This window comes from Pleurodeles waltl, chromosome 7, assembly GCF_031143425.1.
Source record: "Pleurodeles waltl isolate 20211129_DDA chromosome 7, aPleWal1.hap1.20221129, whole genome shotgun sequence".
NCBI classification, from domain to species: domain Eukaryota; kingdom Metazoa; phylum Chordata; class Amphibia; order Caudata; family Salamandridae; genus Pleurodeles; species Pleurodeles waltl.
The window spans coordinates 424,104,552-424,130,352 of NC_090446.1; the positions used below are offsets into that span (position 1 = coordinate 424,104,552).

Genomic DNA, 25,801 nt, shown 5'->3' on the forward strand with positions numbered 1-25,801 from the left:
TAATCTCGGAACTGACCCCTAAAAACATCAGCTAATCGAAGCTCCTAAAATTATGGGAATCACAGGAAATATAAGGAATTGACTACCAACCTCAGAAGACAAACAGCGAGGAGAATAATAAGGAAAGGAATATGCAACCTTCGGGCACAAATGATTATGCACTAAAAGTACAAAGTATAATCGGAAAAGACACGATGTGCCGACTACTGGATTATAAAGAGGAAGGAAGCAGGCAACTGGAAAAAACGAGTCAGGAAAGACGATCCAGGGAGAAGTTCAAGGGAAAGGGAAGATCAGAACACTGACATAGAAAGCCCGAATGTTTCAGATTAAATAATTTTTATAGCCACATATAATTCTAGAGGTGCACATGACATTTTGAACAGGGGTAACATATTAAATTTACTGCATGAAATTCCATCACTGACAAATATAACATCGTATGATATATTGTCAATTGAATTTCTGAATCTCACAGAGGGGAGTGTGCATGAAGCCACTATGGCTTCATTTTAAAATAGCTCACTGGCCCAAGCAGTGATGAGAGAAAAAGCTATTTTTGCAGCCTGGGGAATACAATTTATTACTCCCAAAATGTATCCAGAACCATTTATGTTAGTAAGAACCAAGAATGGGGGAGGTCAATTATATTCAGTTCTTAGGGATGCGAGAGGAAGGATGGAAAAGCTCAAGGAGAGTCAAGAATCATATAGCTTAGAGGGAAAGGAAAGACCAAAAATAGTAAACGGAGGTTCGATAACTGAGGCTCTACATGGAAAGTGCAGGACATGAACTAATGGGTATAATGAGGCAAATAGACGGCATGACGTTTTAGACATTAGCTCATGGAACATTAACGGAGCCCAAACTAAGTCCCAGTAGAAAGATTTATCCGGGATGCTAAAAGGAAGCCAAATAATATGCCTCCAGGAAACATGGGCGACTGAACCTTTCGATATAGTAGGGTACGCAGGACATTATAGACCAGCAACAAAAATAAACAAGCATTTGCAATGCACTAGGGTCTCGCATTTGTCCAAGTTACAGCTATTACCAGTTGTAAACTCCCAACTGGATTTTTCTTGTGTTAAAAGAAAAAAACAGCACGATCGTGCTGCTACAGTTTACTCATAATAATACCTATCGGCAAAAGTGCAATTAACTGTGTAACAGGGTCGATAGTATGCAAAGCGCTCGACTTCTGCCAACCGAGATCGTGCTGCGAAAATAGAGAAAAAGTAGTCCACAAACCTGACGGGAAACAGCGAGCCTCGCAGGTTTTCTGTACTTGGTCAATGCGCTCGAGGAGAGCTAACTACTGGAAAAGGCATGACGTATGCATGCCTTCCACTAATCAAAGCAAGCAGATTCTAACAGGCAAGCCAACGAACCGATGAGACACTGACGTGACGTCGACGGGGCTCTGAGCCCTTTTCTAATTCCTAAAGCGTCTCGCTAGCGATATGCATGCGCAAGTGCATGCAACACAGGCTCAACCCTAAAAAACAGGGAAGACCAAAAGGAGGCTTAGCAATTTTTATAGAAATAGTGCTCAGAATAGAAGCAATCCAGGTACCTATAGCAAATAATAATATTCTGGTACTAAAACTAAGTAATTGGAGAGAAGACACAAACACTCCTTTATATATAATGAATGTGTATTTTCCCCCAAATGAAAAAATAAAGTCTACTATAGCTTATGAGTTACATGAGGTTATAATGGGCGTATTACAGGAACCAAATGTACCAGACATAATATTAACGGGAGACTTCAATATGGACCTGATGCACATTTCGGAGCGTGAAAAACAAGTAATCCAGCAAGATTATGTATGGTCAATTCTCCCCCAAAGTAATAGGGGCCACCTGAGAAGAACATAGATAAATGGGCAAACTCCTTAATAAACGACTTGGAGTCCCTAGGTATGAGAACCCTAAATGGGAGATTTCAATCAGACACCCCACCGGAGTGGTCCTATTTCTCACTCTCTGCTTGCTCCATAATAGATTACACAATAGTAACGCTAAATCTTTGGGGAAGGATAAAATCCTTTAGTACAAAAAAAACATCAAGTAGCGATCATGCACAACAGAGAATGGTGCTCTCAACACAAATACAATATCACCAACAGATACCCACGTGGGCGGGGGAGGACACCACAATAAACTACAGAAGGCTAATATGGTCTAGCTAAGTAAACGCCCAAGTAAAAGAGATAGCCGAAACTGTAGTAAAAGAAAAATACCCTAGCAAATGGATATGGCAATAAAGTTAAACAGTGGGGGGATTTTCCTAAACAGTATAATAGAAAAGGGGGTTGCAAAGAAGCCCCATAAGGGCCGGCGAAGAAGACAAGTGGAGGAGACCCGGGGAAGAAAAAAAAACTATCCATATCTGCTCAGAAGTTACGAAAAGAAAGGAACAAACTGCAAAGGAAAATTAGGAAAGACTCACAAAATAAAGATCTACAGCATGTCTTCCGTAAAGTAAATAAGAGTTTGCAACGACTGGCCTGGGAAGAAAAAAGGGAAAGAAATGATAAGTTCTGGGCAAAGATGCTATTTTTGGCTAAACAAAAAGATGCAAAGAAGTTCTGGAAAACTGTAAATGGAATAAATCGGCCACAAAGACCAGTAGTAAATTCCAATATAGCAGAACAGACATGGGTCCAATTTTTAAACGGAATATTTAAACCTACAGCAATAGGACCTAGAGAGGAAATGCCTAAAAGTGAAGACATCAGGAAGGGGGGTATAGAAACCAAAGATAGCATTATAGACAGCTTCCAGGAGAATCAAATGAGGAAAATAGTATTAAAATCCAGGAAGGGATGGGGGTGTGGTCTGGCCACGAACGGAGATGGCTGCCTAGGAGCTGAGCTCTGCTAGGCGGCGGGCTGCGGGCCGGGGGTGGCGGTGCTGGGAGCCCCCCAAACCATCAGTAATATCGAGCGCCGAGGACCGGCGCTGGGTGGCGAGCGGACGACGCGCCGACTGCGGAGGGGGCGCGCTCTCCCCCTCCGTGTGCACAGGGAGTGAGGAAGATGGCGCTGGGACCTACGGCGGAGTGCTGAGCCGCGGCCTCAGGTAGTTGGCTGACCTGGACCGGGGACCGCACCTCTTCCCCTCTGTTCACCGGAAGAGGTGGGAGTCTGGTGGCTTCCACCGCTCGCCTCGCTCCTCTCATTCCTTCCCTCTCCTGAGGACTGAGGGCTCTTCGCGGGCGTGCCGGAGACCTGGGCGCCCGCAGAGAGAGTACGGCAGCAACATCGCGCAACCCTCCCTCCCCCCACTGCAGAACCCGGGGAGTCCCTTTCTCTCCGCCATCAATGACTGCAACCCCAGGGCTGCTGCTGCTTTTGGGAGAGTGGGGGGCATCGCGGGTGGCACCCCGCTGGTTCCCCCCCCACACACCAACTGCGCAAGGACAGTGGCGCCAACGGGGGCGGGGCAGATCGGAAATAAGGAGGGGAGAAGGACGGAGGGGGAAAGAGGGGAAAAGGAACAATAAAAAGAAAAAAAAAAAAAAAAAGAAGGAGCACTAGTAACAAAACACATCTGCCCCTGCAACAAAAAGCAAACAGAGAGGAGAACTCTTTCTTTTCTCCCCCATACCTAACTACGTCAAACGCCCGCCGGACCCCCTGACTGACAGGGAGCAGGTAGCGCAACCCCCCCGGACGGGCGAACGGTGAGGGGTGGAGAGCACTGCATTGGCCCCACAATGGCACGGAGCACCACAGGAGCCATCCTACTGGGGCACTTGTTCACTAGGCTTAACCCCCAACTGCCATTGAGACCAGAGACGAGAGGGCCAGCCGCGGCCTCAGGTATCCAGGAGCGCGGACGCCTCATAATTTTCTTTATGGTCTTACGTGCCCCCTCGCTTGGCGCGTCGTAGTGGACCCCTCTCTCGACGACCACAGAGCTGGTGCCTGGACGGCATGGGGGAACAGGGACAGCACCGGGGACCCCCCCCCCCCCCCTTTCCTTCTCCCAGCCGGGAACACAGGACCATAGGGCTTCCACCCCCCCCTGGTGACCACGTACACTCCGGGACCTCCGGGTGAGCAAGGAGACCACCGGTGCCTACGTGGAGAACTCCTATGACCCCCACACTTCCAACCAACGCCCACCCGGACCTACCGCTGCATTGACCCCCTCCCTCCATGCCTCGGACAAGTGGGGGAACACCAGGGTCTGTACCTGTGCCTGGATCCGCACGCTCACCGGATGCCCAGAGGTTCGACTCTTGAGACTGTGTCCCAAGCACCAACCGCGTCACAGTCCGACACTTTTTGGCTCCCTACCTGAACGGGGGAACCCGCAATGCCCAGGGGCAAGACGACGAGCAAAGTAACGGGTAAACCAGCCCGCCAACTACTATTCTCTGAAGCCCTTTGACAGCAGAAACATCCCTCAGTAGAGGACTCTCCACCCCTCCCTCGCGCCAACATGGCGGATGACACACAAGGTGCGACAATGGACCGTATATTGCAGGAGATATCGGCGGTGAGCCGTAAGCTGGAGGGCATGGACAATGCCATGGTGGCGCTGACAGCGGAGACGAGATCTATGCGCTGGACATGGCCGGCTTTCAATCGCAGATGTCCGGGCTCCATCAACGAGTGACAACGGTGGAAACTCAAGTAGCCTCCTGGACCGACAGAGACCTAGAACTCACACCTTCGTAGCAAGCTGACGGACTTGGAGGACAGGAGTCTCAGGAACAATGTTCGCCTCCTTGGATTCCCGGAAGGCGTTGAGGGCGCAGACATATTCTCCTACTTGCGGGACATATTACCCAAGCTAACAGATATAACATTTAATCCCCCTTTAGAGTTCCAGAGGGCACACAGTCTGGGTCCCAAGAGACAGGATGGAAATGGCCGCCCTGCCCAATTATAGTCTGCATGCTGCGACACTTGCAGGCCAGCCAACTACTACAGACGGCTTGCACACAAGGGTCGTTCCGATCGGGTAACCTGGAGATCCGGATGTCAGCTGACTTTTCCAAGGAGACCGCTGATCGGAGAAAAGCCTTCCTGTCCTTCCGCACCCAACTCCGTCGCCTAGAAGTGAAATTTGGTCTATTCGAGCCGCCAGGATGTGGATCACCAAAAATGGGGAATCACAGAACTTCTACGATCCGGAGGACTTGAGAACATTCTTAGAAGGACTGCAAGATCAAACCCAGTCCATGGAAATGACCGCCCAACTCCTCCAGACCACGCGGAGCGCTGGCCACCCGATACCTGCACCTGAACCTGAAATGCGCCCTTCCACAGACCCCCAAAGCAGGGGAAGAGACTTTGAGAGACTTGCGAAAAGCTACGACGACAGGGGCCAAGTACTTCAAGCGGTGGTGATGCACACATAACTATCAGAAAGAGACAAATCCCGCTCCCCCCTGAAACCCACGATGGCCCCCCCCCCCTGAGGACCAAAAGAACAGCAGGCCCCTCAGGACCCTCCCTACAATCAACTAAGAGCCGGGACGACCGCGCCGACGAGCCATGGCTACGGAGAAGACAAAAAGGAGAGATGAATACCTGTTTTTCGTGAACTCATAGACATATTGTCATAAGGAGCTGAAGCCTCAGCTTGTTCTAGATAGTGTTTGAATCCTCTTGCTTATTATTACATGCTTTAGCGTATCCTCCTTTGTTCTCCCTCTTTTTAGAGACCTGGTAAAATGTCCTCTTTCAATAGCATAATCCCCGTTTGTCGTTCAAATAGATTTTGAGCATCTATTCAGAACTGTTACGCGGTTTTCATCCATTAATAATTTGTTTTAATTTAGATTACCTTCAATAATGGTTGCTAAGTGTTTACTACGATTGACAAAGCATCATTGTGTTTGAGTTGAGTGATTTACAACAGTAGCGTGGCACCCCTCTTTTCCACAACAGCAACCCACCTGCACCTCTACCCCCACATTCCCCCCCCCCCCCCGACAAAACTCGAAAAAACCGACAAAAGTGGCTTACGCTTCCCGGTGGCTCCCTTCCCCCGGATGCAAACAAGGTACAGACACTACCACCCAAAACTGCTATGGACCCATGCAGCACTGGCCCCCTGTCCCCCGCACCCCAGATAACACATTGCGTAAGCCATACGCACCCCACGAACGGCCCCTTCCCTCCCCCCCCCCCCATATGCCACCTGGATCTACGGGTAGATGGGAGAGCCAGATTATGGGGGCCGAGGCGCCGCCTCCCTCGGTCCGGGGCCCGCCGGCCGGGCAACGGAGCTCGATAGGCCTGGGTACTAGACGCGCAGGTTACAGTCTTAGACCGTCGGGACCTGTATCCCGTTTTCTCTTCCTTCTCTTATTCTTTCTTAATTCTCCTTCTCTCCTTCAGCTACGCTTACCTGTCTTATCCTTTAGAAGTTAATCCCTTTCCTCCTCCATCTTCCACCTCCCACTTGTTTCCCGCCCTCTCCCCCCCTCACCCCCATAACTCATCCTCCCCAGCTTTCGAGTTTCTGTCAAGTCCCTTCCCCTTCTCTACCCAACCCTCCTTCGGCACCTCCTCTCTGCCCTGTCCCAAGTGCTCCTACACCCGGGTAGACCTCAATAAGGCACGAGGATGTCCGACACAAGCAGAGGACCAGCGCCGCCCCTGCGAATCATATCTTGGAACGTAAATGGCCTTACCCACTTCATAAAGCGGAAAAAGGTTCTATCCTATCTCAATTCCAAACAGACTGACATTGCCCTCTTACAAGAGACATCTAGATGGTCCGGAATCTGATAAATTGAGACGCGACTGGGTGGGCACCGCCCCGTTTAGTTGTACCGCCCCCCCCAGCACAGAGACCACCCCAAGAAAATGCGGCGTGGCGTTACTACTGCACAAAACCCTCCTGCATACCGTTCTTAAGTCATGGACCGACCCCGAGGGCCGTTACGTGTTTGCCAAATTAAAGATGGGTGACTCCTCACTGTGCGTGGGTTCGATATACGCACCAACGGGCCCGAAACGCCTCTTTTTCTTACAAATCAATCCACTCTTGACCGAGATAGGGGCATCCCGCTACGTAATAGGAGGGGACTGGAACATAACCAGAGACCCAATACTCGACAGAATGGGCCCCTTAGATGTTAGTAACAACGCAGATAGAGCCCTACAGACCGATATATTATCGGACAATGGCCTAGTGGACCACTGGAGGCTGACCCACCCCACAGAACGAGAATTCACTTTCATCTCACCGGTACATGGTACCCAATCCCGACTTGACTACTTTCTCCTGTCCCACAACCTCATGGCCCGCACCCACGATACTCGCATATTGGAGGGCAGCCTTTCGGACCACTCCCCGATTTGCATAGCCATCCACCTGGGCCTTGTATCCCCGGGCCGTAAACCTTGGAGATTCTCGGTCCATCGCTACCATTCGCCCCAGGGTAAACTGCAGTTACAGGACCACGCAACCTCCTTCGCTAAAAATAACTTAGGCTCCGTGGATTCTAGCCGAATTATGTGGGCCGCAGCCAGGGCCTTGGTGCGGGGGCAACTTTTGCGAGACGCGGCACTGGCAAATAGAGACAGAAGAGAGAAACAGGCAGCTCTGGAACTTGACATACGCCGGTTCACTAGACAATATACTGCACACTCCTCTTTCCCGGGGCGCAGAAACTTAGAGCGTGCCCAAATGTCCCTCAACGAGCTGCATATCTCTCAGGCAGAGTATGCTCTACAGAGACTACAAGGAAGACATTACGAACAGGGAGAGAAGGCAGGGCGCCTGCTGGCAGCCCAGCTTCAGCAGAGGACAGCTGCCCTTGCCATCCCAGCCATCCGCGCCTCCTCTGGAGAAATACTAACACACCCACAAGCCATCGCTAACAAATTTGCATCCTTCTAAAAATATCTTTATACATCGGAGAATACATCCAGCACAGTGTACAGCTTTCCTGACGGGTATTGACCTACCCTCCTTGTCCGAGGAGGGACGCAACCTCCTAGAAGGGGAAATAAGCAGGCAGGAAGTAGAGTCATCTCAAACCTCCCTTACCACAAATCACCGGGGGAGGATGGATTCCCGGCGGAGTTTTATAAATGGATAGGTAGGGATGCAATTGACATAATACACGCGGCTCTGAACGAAGCTTGCTCAGCACAGACCCTGGGGGCCATATCCAACAACGCCATGATAGCCGTCATACCAAAACCCGGGAGGGACCCTCTGCTGTGTGGCAGCTATCGACCCATATCTCTTTTAAACAGTGACATCAAAATCCTAGTGAGTATCCTGGCCAATAGACTACGCAAAGTCATACCGTCTTTGATCCACCACACACAAGTGGGATTCGTACCAGGTCGCACCTCAAGGAACCACTTGTGCACTCTATGCCATACCCTTTGGGCCACTAGAGACCTGCAAGAGGAGGCACTGGCCCTGTCTTTGGATGCGGAAAAGGCATTCGATCGCATAGAGTGGTCTTATCTGTTTACAACGTTGGAGAGATTTGGTCTGGGAGACAGTTTTATCTCAATGGTACGGCTACTCTACGACCAACCCGCGGCAAGAGTCAATTGCAGAGGCTTCCTCTCAGACCCCTTCCCTATCCGAAGAGGCACACAACAGGGCTGCCCCCTCTCATCACTCCTGTTCCTGTTAGCAATGGAGCCCCTTGCTGCGGCTATTCACTCCTCCCCCTTCATCACGGGTCTCACACTACCGGTCGGCATTTCTAAAATCTATCTATATGCCAATGATGTCCTACTAACACTCATGGATCTAGAAAGATCCATACCAGCCTTGCTGGAGATTATCGATGGATTTGCAATTCTCTCCGGCTACAGCATTAACTGGGATAAGAGCGAGGCGCTCCCCCTCTCACGGATGACTACAAGAGCAGCTCTCTAGGATTCCCGTTCCGTTGGACACCAAAACGCCTTAAATACCTGGGAGTGCTAGTCAATCCGGGCCTAGTGCATATGGTGGCGGACAATATTGACCCCCTCATTGCGCAGACGAAGCTTGATTTTGCAAAATGGAGCCAATTGGGCCTGTCCATGTGCGGTAGAGTACAAGCGGTAAGGATGGTCACGGTGCCCCGTTTCACCTATATTCTAGGGCTTCTCCCCCTACAGGTGCCTCTCCATACGCTGAGAAACATAGATACACTCATCAGATCATTTGCAGGGGGGGTCAATGCGACCACGCCTATCACCCGCTAAACTCCTAGCCCGACGCTCCCACGGGGGCATGGGACTACCGTCGGTAGAGCATTATTCACTTGCACTACACCTATCCCAGCTGTCACACACTCTGTCCGGAGTACCGGACCCACCCCAATGGATAGCTGTGGAGACACTACTGCTGGGGGCTCGGAGGGCCTTACCGCGACGATCTCCCATCTATCGGTTCGGTGAACCCTGTCTTGAAGGCGACACGAGCGGCCTGGCATAGGGTCCACCACCTGCTCGGGCCCACCCTCTTCTTCGCGGCGGGCTCCGGATAGGCGGTGAAGTGCTGGACTGGCCGCAGTGGAGGAGGACTGGTATCCATACTATTTCCCAGATTCTAGAAAATGACACGCTTAAATCCTTCCCCAGGCTACTGGAGGAATTCAATCTCCAACCGAGCCAAGAGTGGCGATATCTGCAACTCAAACACTGCATCTGTCGAGGGACCGAGGTTACCCAATGGGGATCCCGGTCTTCACCCATAGTGGCCTACTTACAACAGTGGGGGCAACATAGGGGAGTCATGGTGGGTCTCTATGACCTAATTATCCGACAGCTCTACTCCCATCCCCTCTCAGGCACGCTACGTTTAAAATGGCAAACCCGACTACAACAGACATTAGACCTGGAAGACTGGGAAGACATCCTAGAGGCTTTGGACAGAGATACCCGAGAGGCATGTTTAAAGTTCTGCCTCTTCAAGGTCCTACATGATTGGTACTGGTCCCCAGCAAAACTGCACAGGACAGGACTCCTCCCACATGCGAAGTGCTGGCGATGCCCAGAGTCATACTGCGATCTCAAACATATCTTAATAGATTGCCCAACGGTCCATTCACTGTGGGATACGGTGGGCTCTACCCTGGCTGAATCTATGATACTCCTGGCACCACTTCCCCCCCCCCTCATACTTCTGCACGACACGACCTCTCTCCCAGACTTAACCAGACCGCACAAGAGGTTGCTACACACAGCGCTACCCACTGCAAAAATCTGCATACTACGCCACTGGCGATCGGCTGCCCCTCCAACCCCGGAAGAATGGATCATAGCGATGAACCGCATCGCCACGCATGAAAGAATCATCTATAACCTGCAAGACCAAGCCCAAATATTCAACCAGGTGTGGGCCCCCTTCCTCACTGGGGGATGTCCGTAGGTCGCCTGAAACCACCCACCACTCCCTCCTCCCTCCCCATTTTCACTTTCATCCTCCCCCTCCCTTTCCCATCCCCCACCCTCCACTCCTCTTTTTTCCCCTTGAAGGATTACCTTTCTCCCTCTTTTCTCATTAGCCTCTTTTTTCTTTTCTCTCTGTCTTTTTTCTCCCTCTCTCTCTTCCTCAGCTCCACCAGGGGCACGACCCAGGCCCCCTACACTCCTATCAGTAACCTTCGGCCGTAGACCCATACATCAGAGTCGGCATAAGAACACTAAGTAACAAGCAATGGCGGTGCCGAGAGAAGCTAAGGAACTCAGACCATCATACCCCGATTGACCCGTTATCCCGGCAATCTACAATTCACTATCCAGGTGCATACTACCATTCCGATAGGCCGCTTCCCACCGTAAAGATATCCGACCGCAATTTGATAACACACTGTATGCAGGCGCTGCGACTTACCTACAAGCCGGTTACCAGCACAGCGAGGAGCGAACCCCCCACCCCAAGGGGTTAGACAACATTATAACCTAGCTCCCGCCACCCTATATAAGGGTCTACCCCCCCCCACCCCTCTTCTTCTGCCCCCCCGTACAAGGATGCCTTATAGCACGAAGTACTGCCTAAACCCCAGGCCGACCCATATTTCCTCTCCCCTCTACTCTCCGTTCTCTCTCTTGCTTTTTCCGATTGTTGTTATCATTGTGACTACCATGATCATTATGGCAACGGTTTCAAAGAACAACTGACAATGTACCATTGCACCATTTGTTGCCTATATACTTTGACTTATTATGTATTATTGTTTATAAATGTTGGGACCTTGGTCCCTCTTGGATTGTGTACCATCTTGCAGTGCTTACAATAAAACAATTTAAAAAAAACAAATCTAGGAAGGATGGTGCTCCAGGCCCAAATGGGCTTCCTCAAGCTTTGAATTTGTCAAACACAGACTTATGGATACCAGTATTAACCCCAGTTTATAACTGTGTGCTACAACAGCAGATAGTACCAGATTCATGGCGGGGTTCTATAATAAACCCTGTTTATAAGAAAGGTAACCGAGATGCACCAGAAAATTACCGATTAATTACGTTACAAGATATAGAAGCACAGTATTTAGCTAGCCTACTTCTAAGTGAACTATGAGAATGGGCAATGGAGAGAAGGATTGTCCCACTAAATAAAACCAGATTCACACAAGGAATAGGAACAGAAACTTATATATTAGCATTATCCTTGTTAATGGACAAACAAACCCAAAAGAAGTTACCAATGTTCCTTTGCTTCGTTGATTTTAAATCAGCCTTTGACTCTGTAAATCGAAATTTACTATGGAGGAAGCTCACAGCATTGGGCATTCCATCCAGCCTTCTTAAAGATGTACAGCTCCTGTATACTGATACTTGCGTGAGGATATGGTTAGGGGACGGGTCCGTCTTGTTAAGAAAAATAGATACTTTCCAAGGACTAAAGCAAGGCTGTGTCCTGGCACCCTATCTTTTTAATTTGTTTTTAGCTGACCTATCACAAGAACTGTAGGAAGTTGGCTCTGTATGTGCTATTTCAAAGTAAGGAATAGCATGCACAAAGTCCAAGGGTTCCCCTTAGAGGTAAAATAGTGGTAAAAATAGATAATACTAATGCTCTATTTTGTGGTAGTGTGGTCGAGCAGTAGGCTTATCCAAGGAGTAGTGTTAAGCATTTGTTGTACATACACATAGACAATAAATGAGGTACACACACTCAGAGACAAATCCAGCCAATAGGTTTTGTTATAGAAAAATATCTTTTCTTAGTTTATTTTAAGAACCACAGGTTCAAATTTAACATGTAATATCTCGTTTGAAAGGTATTGCAGGTAAGTACATTAGGAACTTTGAATCATTTCAATTGCATGTATACTTTTCAAGTTATTCACAAATAGCTATTTCAAAAGTGGACACTTAGTGCAATTTTCACAGTTCCTGGGGGAGGTAAGTTTTTGTTAGTTTTACCAGGTAAGTAAGACACTTACAGGGTTCAGTTCTTGGTCCAAGGTAGCCCACCGTTGGGGGTTCAGAGCAACCCCAAAGTCACCACACCAGCAGCTCAGGGCCGGTCAGGTGCAGAGTTCAAAGTGGTGCCCAAAACGCATAGGCTATAATGGAGAGAAGGGGGTGCCCCGGTTCCGGTCTGCTTGCAGGTAAGTAACCGTGTCTTCGGAGGGCAGACCAGGGGGGTTTTGTAGGGCACCGGGGGGGACACAAGCCCACACAGAAATTTCACCCTCAGCGGCGCGGGGGCGGCCGGGTGCAGTGTTAGAACAAGCGTCGGGTTCGCAATGTTAGTCAATGAGAGATCAAGGGATCTCTTCAGCGCTGCAGGCAGGCAAGGGGGGGCTTCCTCGGGGAAACCTCCACTTGGGCAAGGGAGAGGCACTCCTGGGGGTCACTTCTGCAGTGAAAGTCCGGTCCTTCAGGTCCTGGGGGCTGCGGGTGCAGGGTCTTTTCCAGGCGTCGGGACTTAGGTTTCAGAGAGTCGCGGTCAGGGGAAGCCTCGGGATTCCCTCTGCAGGCGGCGCTGTGGGGGCTCAGGGGGGACAGGTTTTGGTACTCACAGTCGTAGAGTAGTCCGGGGGTCCTCCCTGAGGTGTTGGTTCTCCACCAGCCGAGTCGGGGTCGCCGGGTGCAGTGTTGCAAGTCTCACGCTTCTTGCGGAGAGTTGCAGGGTTCTTTAAAGCTGCTTCTTGAAACAAAGTTGCAGTCTTTTTGGAGCAGGTCCGCTGTCCTCGGGAGTTTCTTGTCGTCGTCGAAGCAGGGCAGTCCTCAGAGGATTCAGAGGTCGCTGGTCCCTTTGGAAGGCGTCGCTGGAGCAGAGTTCTTTGGAAGGCAGGAGACAGGCCGGTGAGTTTCTGGAGCCAAGGCAGTTGTTGTCTTCTGGTCTTCCTCTGCAGGGGTTTTCAGCTAGGCAGTCCTTCTTCTTGTTGTTGCAGGAATCTAATTTTCTAGGGTTCAGGGTAGCCCTTAAATACTAAATTTAAGGGCGTGTTTAGGTCTGGGGGGTTAGTAGCCAATGGCTACTAGCCCTGAGGGTGGGTACACCCTCTTTGTGCCTCCTCCCAAGGGGAGGGGGTCACAGTCCTAACCCTATTGGGGGAATCCTCCATCTGCAAGATGGAGGATTTCTAAAAGTTCGAGTCACCTCAGCTCAGGACACCTTAGGGGCTGTCCTGACTGGCCAGTGACTCCTCCTTGTTATTCTCATTATTTTCTCCGGCCTTGCTGCCAAAAGTGGGGGCCGGGGCCGGAGGGGGCGGGCAACTCCACTAGCTGGAGTGTCCTGCGGTGCTGTGACAAAGGGGTGAGCCTTTGAGGCTCACCGCCAGGTGTTACAGCTCCTGCCTGGGGGAGGTGTTAGCATCTCCACCCAGTGCAGGCTTTGTTACTGGCCTCAGAGTGACAAAGGCACTCTCCCCATGGGGCCAGCAACATGTCTCTAGTGTGGCAGGCTGCTGGAACTAGTCAGCCTACACAGATGGTCGGTTAAGTTTCAGGGGGCACCTCTAAGGTGCCCTCTGGGGTGTATTTTGCAATAAAATGTACACTGGCATCAGTGTGCATTTATTGTGCTGAGAAGTTTGATACCAAACTTCCCAGTTTTCAGTGTAGCCATTATGGTGCTGTGGAGTTCGTGTTTGACAAACTCCCAGACCATATACTCTTATGGCTACCCTGCACTTACAATGTCTAAGGTTTTGTTTAGACACTGTAGGGGTACCATGCTCATGCACTGGTACCCTCACCTATGGTATAGTGCACCCTGCCTTAGGGCTGTAAGGCCTGCTAGAGGGGTGACTGACCTATACTTGCATAGGCAGTGAGAGGCTGGCATGGCACCCTGAGGGGAGTGACATGTCGACTTACTCGTTTTGTCCTCACTAGCACACACAAGCTGGCAAGCAGTGGGTCTGTGCTGAGTGAGAGGTCTCCAGGGTGGCATAAGACATGCTGCAGCCCTTAGAGACCTTCCTTGGCATCAGGGCCCTTGGTACTAGAAGTACCAGTTACAAGGGACTTATCTGGATGCCAGGGTGTGCCAATTGTGGAATCAATGGTACATTTTAGGTGAAAGAACACTGGTGCTGGGGCCTGGTTAGCAGAGTCCCAGCACACTTCTCAGTCAAGTCAGCATCAGTATCAGGCAAAAAGTGGGGGGTAACTGCAACAGGGAGCCATTTCTTTACAAGAACTAAAAGCAGTGAACTCACATGCACCGATGATTATATATAATCTGCTATATGCAGATGATGTTGTTCTGATAAGCCAAATGCAGGTTGGGCTTCAAAGACTACTTGGAGGGCTAGCAAACTACTCAAAGCAAAATGGTTTGATAGTAAACGTAGAAAAGACCAAGGTAATGGAATGTAGCCGTAGGATAAATAAAAAAATATAGGTGGTTCATGAACGGAGAACAGGTGGAATTAGTTCATTCCTATTGCTACCTGGGAGTACGGTTTGATGAACGGGGGTGCTTTACCCAACATAGGGAGGAGTTAAAAAGGAAAGGTCTAACACTGCGCATAGCTCTTTCAATCCTAAAAAGAACCCTGAACGGCCCTAGCATCTTACCATTATTAAAGGTGATATCAGACAAACTAGCACCTAGCTTAACGTATGGCAGTGTTGAACTGCGAGGGCGCGATGCACAATGTCTAAATACAAGTATAATAAGAACATATAGACAGCTATTTCGCCTACCTCCAAATGCATCGCCAGCACAGATACAATTGGAGTTCGGGCTAATAAACCAGGCAATAGATAGGAAAGGGGCCTACATGAAAACTTGGCATAGAATAAAAACTAATAAGAGGAATGAACTGTGTCAGGTTCTGTGGCAAGAACTCCAAAGAAATAGTGAGCATCCGGCTGCACTCTATCTGAACAAGGCAAAAAATTATTTAAGGCTGCACGAAAGTTGGGAAAGTAACCTATCTGTAGCATGTTTCAAAAGAGTAGTAAAGAACAAAACCAAGATGCTATCTCTATTGAAGGACAAGAAGTATTATCGAAAAGGTTGCATACCTGGGGGGTACTAAATGAGTATAAATGCCTACGACAGCAGCTTCATTTTGAAGAAGGCTGGTCCCCTCTTCTAAGAATGGAATTTCTGTATATTCGACTAGTAAAGTTACCTGGTGATAATAAAGACTATTCATGGGGGGGGGGAAGGAGAGCCCTAATGAAATTTGTAGGTTATGTAATAAGGGGAAGAGGAATACAATTCACCTTTTATGTCTATGCCCTGCCTTACAGCAAGAGAAAAAATGCTTGCTAAAATCTCTATTTAATCAACGTGGTTTAAGGACATGCAGACAAGCAGTAATAGCATGCCTAAAACCAGGTGACCCCCATCCTGAACTCACATATGGTGAAAATTTTAAAGAAGGCTGAGAAGAAATTTTTAGGGAAATGGATATAACGAAGAGACAGGAGGGGGACAAACAAAGATCAAGGTTATGGACATTTTTTCCCTTTTATACTGTATTTATTTAATAAGTGTAATATTTATGCATTGTTTTATATATGATTTTTTTTTTTTTTACGCTGGCAATATACAGCACACCATTGTAATGGTTTTAATTAACTGTACAATAAAGATTATTCATGCATTCATTCAGGTAGACGAGCACTGAAGCCCGCAATGGAAAGTTGGCTCCTTGCATTCTGGTAAAATTTTAGACCGCATGTAGTATAACACACTTACAAACAATGAGAGTCATAATCCTCCAAAGGTAATGCATAATTCCTACTATGCTGTTCAAAATCACTAGCTGAACACTATACTTATGAAAATTACATCATTACACAATCTTTGTGTAATGTAATTAGTCCTCATGTAAAGTGTTCCAATACCTTTGGGTCGAGTGCACAATATATAAAATTGCAAAAGACCCACAATGTAACAAAAGCTACTTGGCTATGACCCATGGTGGACACTGGGGTGTCGACCCACAGACAGACATAAGGATATTAGAACCTTTTAAAAGCTCTTTGTCCAGCTGGAGAGCAGGCCATCCGGATGTTTTGCCTCTGCACAGCAAACCAAGGTCATGGAACTCTGCAAATGTGTCTCTAGGACACATTTTCAGGCCACTAAGGGTGGTTATGGACCTGTTTTCAAAACCGTGCCAAATGCAGACTAAAGGGCTTAGAAAAGGTACGAGGTTTAAGGAGGTACCTAGAAAGCTGGGCAATCGAAACAAGGACACACAGGGGAGAGTACTTAAAAGATAGAGTCATTGCTCACTCACTTCCAATTACACATGGATCTAGGGAAGCCATCCCGAGTCTCTGTTAAGCAGAAGAGAGGGCTTTTTGGTACTCTAGGTCAGTATTTTGGGCCCTATATGCTGGGTAAGGACTTCCACATAGACAACTTCAGCAGCAAGCATGGCAGGCCAGCAGAGCATCGGGCTTAGTAGTCCCAGCTTTGGCGAAATTCAGGTCACTCAGGTTCAGACACAGGAATCATTGCAGCATGGTCCAGTTAGGTCTATGTTGATGTAAGGCTTCAATGTGGAAAGTGGGATTTTAGATTGGCATTTGTCTGCTGTCAGTACAGTCAGTTTAGGTGTATCTTCACAGTAAAAAAAAAAAAAATCCAACTAGCCAAGTAATGGTAGGTGTTCCTTCTTCAAAGGGAATGCTGACCAAAGCATGAATTCCCTGCTCTCGGGATGCATTGTTGAAATGTATTTGATGCCATGCAAAAGGATGGCTTATGGGGCTGTTCTGATTGGAAACCGTATGTATTACTGCCAGAAAGGCACTGGAGAAGTAGTGGAAGGTGGTCTGTCCTGTGTTATAGTCAGCAGCTGTGCTCCATTTTGCATTCAGTGTTTGCACAAAGAGATGTTCACAATTAGCTATGGGTACAATTAATAGCAGGTTGTGAGGAAAGGGAATTATTAGATTGTGTGGTTGTGCAACTTCACAGCATAATAAACTCACAACTTCACCTTAGATCAACCCAGGCTCCTTTGAAAAACCTTAGCTTAACCCTGAGAAGCTGTGGCGTCAAGCAGTTAGGCTTTGTCAAAGGAACAAGTGCAAAGCATTTAGAAGTAGCAAAACAGCCAAATAAAAAAGAAACAAGACACAAAAGAAAATCTGACAACAATTTACAAAAACAGTTCTTATTTTTATGAATTTCTCAATCCTGAAAGAACTATTTTCACCAGCCTTTGGAAATTGCAAGGTGTTTTGAAAACCAAAGGGTAACATTTTAAACTGAAAGTGACCTTAAAGGTTTGAAAAGGCAGACCTCTCCCTTAGCTCCTGATGTGAGGGATATCTGCTGGTAACCCAGTTAGATCAAATGTACTTGGAAGCCCCTAACTTATCCATCAGCTCATCAGTCCTGGGTATGGGGGTGATCATCAGTCATGGTGACTGCTTTTAGGTCTCTGTAGTCCACAGAGAATCTCATCTCAGGTTTCTGACCTTCTGGGTTTCACTTTGGTACCAGCAACACTGAGTCGGTCGAAGAACTATTAGAGCCCTCAACTGCCCCAAGCTCTAGCATCTTGTCAACTTCAGCTTTGACCTGGTATGACAACCTATAAGCTGTGCTGTTGACAGACAAGCTGTCACCTGTTTCCACATCACAGGTACAGCAAGTTGCGAGACCTAGTCTCAAGGAAAACAGATCAGAAAACTGTGTAAATAAGATTTAACAGTCACTTTGCTGTTGGTACATTAGTACGGAAGAGAGAACTACTCCATCCACTGAGCCAGCTTTGGCAATGCTTGATACTAAATCAGGGTGAGGTTCACTTTCCTCTGTTTCCCCTTTTTCTGTCAACATGAACATAGTCATGTCTGCTCTGTCATGGTGGAGTCTTAACATTTTGACATGAATGACCCTGTGAGGGTTCCTTGGGGTACCTATGTCTGCCAGATAGGTAACTTCCCCTTCTTTAAAAAAAAAAAAAAAAAAAAAAAAGTCCACTTCCAAAACCCACACCAATTGCCCTGATTGGTAATCTACCAATGAGGACTTCTGGACATACAAGTGCTTGATAACCTCTTGGCTGGCCTCGTAATTCTTGTTTGCCCTCTTGAAGGACACAGAAGGGACAGAACTCTTACTTCCTCTGACATCTGAGGCCAATAAAAGATGTCGATAAACCTGTCCGAGGTTTTGGTCTGTGCCAAACGGGCAGCTAAGGGGATATCTTGGGCTAGGTGAATAAGGAATTATCTGTATTGTTGGGGACCACCACTCTCTTAGTTGTCCCTAGTTTGTGGTCTCTTTCTTCACTGTACAGGACTCCCTCCTCCCATCATAGCTTTGGGTACCACTGTCATCCCCTATGTCTTGACTTTCAGCTAGCTGCCTCAGGCTGTCAAGAGTGGGACAAGTTCTCTGCCCCTGGCAATAGTCCTCTCTGAAGGAAGCTTCTGCCCCCTGAAATTCTGCCAGCTCTGGCATGTCTCTTAAGGGGACATCTTCCTCTTCAGGCACCAGACCCTCCCCCTCAGGGTTACATTCCTTCTGGGCCTATGGACTTTGGGAAGCTGGCTAACCAGACTTCCTGCCCTTTCTCGTTACTAGGGATTTGGGTCTTTTTTTTTCCCAGACTCCAGAGTCCCTTGACTTCCCTGCAAGGACGCATGTTCTCTAATAGTCGAACACACCCACACAGAGAGGTCTAGCATTGCTTCACAAACCTTTCTGTCCACACCTGCCCAGGCAGGAGGTTCCACGTCATTGCCGAGCAGACACTCCACTGGGATGGCGGGGGACAGTCACAATTTTCAGGTTAGTGGCCCCTCCCCACTAAAAGTCCACCATTGCCATGGGATGGGAGTTTGTGTCATTGTAAGAGCTGACTATCTGGTACACCACATTGAGAATGTTTTGTTATAAGGAAACCAGCTTGGCCATTACTATGATTATGCTGGCGCCTGTATTCCTCAGAGCCTTTCCTCCACCTCACTCTTTCTTGACCACTAGCTGTACATTTCTATGCTTGGAGGCTGTCCTTCTCACTCTCTGAAACTAAGGTGACCTCAGTGTACCCTCTGGTTTCCCAGGGACAACTTCCACACCCACCCCCACACTAGCAATGCCCTTGGGTGGGTCAACAATAGGTGTCTTCTTGGTGCACACAGAATCTTTCCTATTGTGTCCTGGCTGCTAACACTACTGCCTTTGAAGGGTCATAATTGTTTCCCAGGTACCGCCGTCCCGTGGGGATGGGATGGACCGAGGGACTTTGGGACTCCTGCCCCCCTCCCCTCTGGCATACAGATCTCTTTCTTTTTATCCTTGCCCACTTCTTTTGCCTGAAGGAGAGGCCTGTACCTCTTTCTTAGGATCAGCTCCACAGGCTTGGGGACCCTAGCACATACCTATTCATCAGCCATTTTTTGCCTTACTTTCTTGAACTACACAACTTAGAATCTACCAGATGCTGGTGTAATTTCTCTGAAGAACAATTTGTCTTAGGTATATACCTTTACATTGTTACCTCTAATCCAGCAATTCAGTTACTTTACTCCACCCATGTCGGAGTTGCCCCAAACGTTGGTCGATACTCCTCTATGGTAAGACCAAATCGCTCTATTAGTGCTGCCTTCACGTGTGAGAGTAAGACTCTGCCTTATCATCCTCTTGTGTCAGAAGCCTATCTCCACCCACCACTGGAACCAGAATTCACATTAAGGACCCCCAGTGCTAGGCACCCACATTTCTCATCCTGAAACCTCTCTCATATATTTCCAGCAACACATGCATGTCACCCTCCTTGACATATTTAGGCACTATTCTTTTGGCAATCTAGAAACACAGGTACCTCCTGGAGTCATCTCAGTGTCTTTGTTGCTGCCACCATTCTCTTGAGCTCCAAGCCCAGCATGACCCTCCTCTCCTCCAAAGACAGTCTCCTCTGCTCTTGTTCCAAGGGGGTTACTTGGGCCTCAAGGTCTCCTGGCTCAATCTCTGACATGTCATTGTGCTCCTCTCCCTGCCAGATATTGAGGAGGCACCTGGTGGATGTCAGAGGTCGGGGTGTTATGGCCCCCCTTATCCATGAGCCTATTATCATCATCCTCCCCACTATCTGGGTGATCTCGTTTTCCAACTGTGTTTGGGCTCTGCGGGCCTTCCCCCAAGCCCTTGGGGCTCTCTTGAGATCCTCATTCTTTGCTGAGTCCCCCATCCTGATCCTCCCATCTCTGCAAAGGACATTCAGATTGGTGGAGAGGAGGGTGTACAGGGTAGCCAAGTCAGAACCCAATGTTTCCTAGCCCTTTTGGCAACTTAGAGGAACTCTGCAAAAACTTTGGCAAACTTTCACAAACATTTTCCAGAATGTTTTTAACTTTTCAAAAGTTTACAAACTGTCAGAAAACAGTAATTACGAGACCCAGGAATTGGCAACTCTCTTGGAAATCACAAGAACTTGATTTTAGGTGTCAGCTTGGATGATTCATGAAAAATAAACATGGATTGGCAAAGCCAGTAGGTTCAACCTTGGTCGCCAGCCTTTTGGTTTTGTCAATGAGTGTCTTATTTTGACATTTTTTTTTGTAAAACTTTGTTGTGGGAGCTGCTGGCCCCCACTATTATAACAAACACTAGCAAAAAGCAAAAATATTTATGGTCTCAAAAAGCACACTTTTGCTACAGTAGTTTTTGGCATTTAACAAAACTATTTTGTATGCCAATATGCTCCTTGTGAAAAAGCACAATGCTATCACTCACAGTGAAACCAGCCCATAGATAGATAGAGAGAGACAGACTTTTAATAAAAACAAGAGGTTTTGGTTAATGCTAGGCCAAATTAGGGGTCCAATTCTTAAAATAAGTAACAAATGGGCACCCATGGTATATATTCTTGCATTAGTGCAGGTTTACGGAGGTAGGCCAGAAAACGGAAATTTCTAGAAAATGTTTGTGAACTGCATGGAAGCTCAAGCAAATATGTATGTGTTGATTTGCTTGTGCAAAAATCTGTTGAGCATGAACAAGTTCACTTTCCCTTCAGTTACTTTTTTCCCAACTGTTAGGATTACATTTTCGAGCTTTCTTGGTATGGGAAAAAGATTAGAGAAGAGCTATCAAAAAGCCCTAAAATACGCAAGTTTGTAGATTTGCATAAACTCAAAATTGTATTCCAACCCCGAAACTAGTGCTTACTGCCTCCTACAGCCCCAATATCTGTGGAAAGGTGGCAAAATAAGGAATTTGCTAGTATTCAAACCCTACTATAGTAGGAGCCCTGACATAATCACAGAGGCTATTATCAGAGCCCTTACATAATGAGACTGCTGACAATTTGTCGCCGCTCTACATGGCACCAAAGGGACAAGTAGATTTGGTTACATGACAAGTAGATTTATAAAGCAACCTGTCCCATGGACAAGCAGATATTTTAATAAATTACACATAACTGACATGGATAAGGAGAACTTACGAAAACAATTATCACCATTACTAGAAGGAGCATCCAAATGGATAGTCGCCTTTGAACACACACCAGGCATGGTATTGGCTATAGGGGATGTGAAGAGCCTTCTTGCCACATTGTAGGAGACAATGTTAATACTATATTTCACCATACAGTAGCAACAGGGCAGCCAAACAATAGGATCACATTAACAAGTAATAACAGAGATGGTGACAAATTTAATAGTAAACACACGGCCGTATGGAATCAGGTGAGAGGAAGGTATCCAGATATTCCTGATGTGGGAGGTATGATGAGTCAGACAATGGGAAAAGTTGGGACGGTTTTAGAATATATGGACCAAACAAAAAAGATGTGGACGATGAGGATGGGGGAGTTCAACCCGCAGAACTGTAGGATATTTTTTCACATTGTCAAGAATGGTCTGCCTGAAGATAAACAAAATAAATTAGATGCTGTAGTAGCAATTGAAACTAAGAATTGGGCAGAGATACAAGGCATTATTTTACATTATATAAAAAAGAAAGAGAAGAAGGAGAAAGAAACGTATGAATGCACTGCTTCTAAGCTGGCAGCTCAAAAGTTAGAAAAGCAGGTCAAAAAAGAAAGGCTATTGGGAGCGAATATTGTAACTCAAGCAGTTCAAGCTGCGGTCCCTCTAATGGTGGAACCTCAACCATTGTATACAGCCTCTGTGGTGCCTGCAGCCCAAACAGTGCCATACCCGCAGCATTCCCAATTACAACAAGAAGGTATGGGCAGAGGAAGGGGACAAATGAGAGGAGGAGATCAAAGAAGTATGACATGCTTCTATTGTGGGAGGAAAGGACACCTTATAGCAGAATGTCGCTTTAGGAAGTCCCAGCAAAACAATAATATGCACAACCACAACAAGGCACCTAATATTATGGTCCTCAGGCACCTTTAGGTCAACAGCACCCACTAAGCAGCAAGTGACGGCCCAATAACAGCCGCAAACACAGATGTGCTACCAGCAAATTCACCAGCAGACCTTGCCTCCTCCTGCGGGATCAGTGCAAATGGCTGCACCCCAGGTGATGCCCTGACAAATGATGGGAAGAACGATTGTACAAGGAGGCAATCCATTTCTAGGTACACAATGACAGTCAGGATCTGAGACCCTAAAGTGCCCAGTAATATCTAGGACCTCCAATTACCAACAGGAGCTAACAGCACAAATATGCATACTGGGGAAAAAATATAAGTTTTTGATTGACCCAGGGGCAACAAAATCATGGATCAGAGACCTAGGATTGCCGCTTTCAAATAAATATATGGCCGCACAGAGATTTTCAGGTGAAATAATGAAAGTACCATATACCTGTGGCGTTCCAGTCCAAATTGTGGATCCGATCATTTCTGAATCATAGTTGTGTCCCTCAGGCGTCTGCAAATTTATTGGGTAGAAACCTGTTACATAAATGTAATATGACAGTAACATTTTGTCCAGATGGATCAATGCTTTGTTCTACTCATGAGCCTCAGAAAAGCACCAGAGAAAAGGGACCCGCAAATAAGAGGGGTCCCTTTGAATATGTCCCTTATTCAAGCAGGGATATAACATTTTATAATACTGAACTATACTGACAAGCAAAGGGTTACAGACACCACCTAACATTCTGTTCAGATCAGAATACCCAAAAACTAAAGTAGGAGAGGTACTAGTACTCTCATTGATGTGCATAAGGATGACAAGCACATTTGGTGTATTGCAAGCAGCTGATAACTGTCAGGGAAGATGGTCAGCTATAATATTCACCATGTCAGGGACAAGAGTATCAGACATAACAAAAGTTATATTGCTTAATGTTGATTTGAGATCCACAGAGATTGTGTTCGAAGAAGAAGTAGACACAGAAATACAGCTGGAGACAGGGCCCCCTGAATTGCCAAGGACCACAATAGAGGACGTGAATGCCTGTCTTGCTGGCATGCCATCCTAGCCATGGTCCTTGGATCCAAATGATGTAGGTCTGATATTAAGTGCAGAACCATTAAAAATAAAACTAAATGATCCTGTGCAACTACCTAGAGTAAGACAGTACCTTATCTCTTGTGAAGCCCAGGAAGGAATACGTGTAACTATACAAGCGTTGGTTAGACAAAAGGTTTTGTATCCCTCTTCGTCACAATGTAATACACCGATTTTTCCCATGCGCAAAGCTAATGGGAATTCCTGGAGGATGGCCAGGATTTCTGACCTTTAAACTCTTTTATGGTACCAACATTTCCAGTGGTTCGTGACCGTTCAGTTATCTTCACAAACATACCCAAGGATGCTAAGTATTTTTCTGTCATTGACTTGGAAAATGCCTTTTATGGAGTGCCATTACATCCAGAGAGTAATTATTTGAATAGTTTCACAATTTTTGGGACACAATATTTGTATTGTCGTTTACCTCAAGGGTATTGGCAGTCCTCGTCAGTGTTTAACATAGTCCATAGAAAATGATCTGTCCAATTTTCAATGTGACAGCACAATTTTACAGTACGATGATTTACTTGTATGTAGCCCCACCCGTAAGGAGTGCATCCAAGATACTGTGAACTTGTTAACAGTCTTAGCCACAAGGGATTCAAGGATGAGAGGAAAAAAATAACAGTTTACATTGGAATAAGTGCAGTATCTAGGGCAACTGGTCTCAGCAAATGGCAGACAGATAACTGAAGACAGAGTGATAGCTGTCCACAGACAGCCACTGCCTCAAACTGTAAAAGAAATGCAAACAGTTCTGGGATTGTGAAATTTTGTGAAACAGTGGGCTTTTGATTACAGCTCCAGGATAGTGCCCTTATACCAAATAGTTAAAGGGGCAATTTCACCGAGCGCCTATGGACACCAGAATTGATACAGGTACTCAATGACTTGAAATAATCCATTTCCTCTGCACCAGTGTTAGCAACACCAGACAATGCAAATAAGTTATTTTTGTTCTCACATACAAACAGGACAACTATGACAGCTGTCCATACACAGAAACATCCAATGGGGCATAAGTCATTTGTGTATTTTAGTGGTCAACTAGACAGCCTAATAAGAGGACATTTTCCCTGTGAGCAGTCCTTAGCAGCAGCAGCCTAGGCTGCAGAGAAGGCATCAGCAATAACAGCTGGTAGCCCCACTACACTGTATGTTGAACCTGCCCCTTTTTCAGATTTACAGAATGCTAAGAGCACTCGAACAACTCAAAGGGCATCTGGGTATGAAGTCATACTTTCCAATGCTGCTCACTCTGTCAACCCTGCGCAATTTCTAGCAGAATCGTTGAAAGGCACAGACCATGATTTGTGCTAGGGCAACATGTTCCTTGTGTAGTACAGAGACACCAACTGAAGGAAGCACAGTACTATATATTGATGGGTCTTCTATGATGGATCAGGCGACAGGACTTAGACACACAAGTGCAGACATAGTGGGACAGACAGGTAATTTACCTAATGTGATGTACTCAGTACTGCAGCACTTACCATTGCTTTCACACTTCTCAGCCCAAGCACAGGAATTACACGCCCTGGTACAGACATTACAACTGATGTACCCAGATGATGTTACAATATATACGGACTAATCATATGTAGCCTCTAGAGTACATTCTGGGCTAACAAGGTGGCAGAGAAGCAGTTTTCAGAAGAGTGATGGTACCCCAGTATTCACTGATTTTCTGTATAGACATATAGATACAGGCAAACTAGTGATACCCCAGAGACTAATTCATTTAGCATTAACACAATTACACTTACCAACACATGGCCCTAAATAGACATTGTCAGATGCCATGTCAGCAGACTGGTTTGTTCCAGACCTTCTGAAACTATTTAATTATTTTATAAATCAATGTCTTATATGTAAACAATACAGTTCATCCAGACCTTCAGCCTTACCACCACCATCCATACCTAGGCCAGAGGGTCCTTTCCAAGAAATATACATTGACTTTGTAGATATGGTCAACAGAT

The 25,801-nt window shown here is 47.0% G+C and overlaps 1 protein-coding gene across 5 annotated transcripts in view; it reads right to left on the reverse strand.

The window, feature by feature from the left end:
• PXMP4 (peroxisomal membrane protein 4) overlaps positions 1-25,801 on the reverse strand; it is a 225,569-nt gene that overhangs the window by 11,731 nt on the left and 188,037 nt on the right. For 3 of the 5 annotated variants that reach the window (XM_069243927.1, XM_069243928.1, XM_069243932.1), the window contains one exon: positions 23,166-23,231. The exons of the other annotated variants lie outside the window; for them this stretch is intronic. In XM_069243927.1, coding sequence (XP_069100028.1) covers positions 23,166-23,231 — 66 coding nt within the window. The remainder of the gene's footprint in view (positions 1-23,165; positions 23,232-25,801) is intronic. 5 annotated transcript variants of the gene reach the window in all.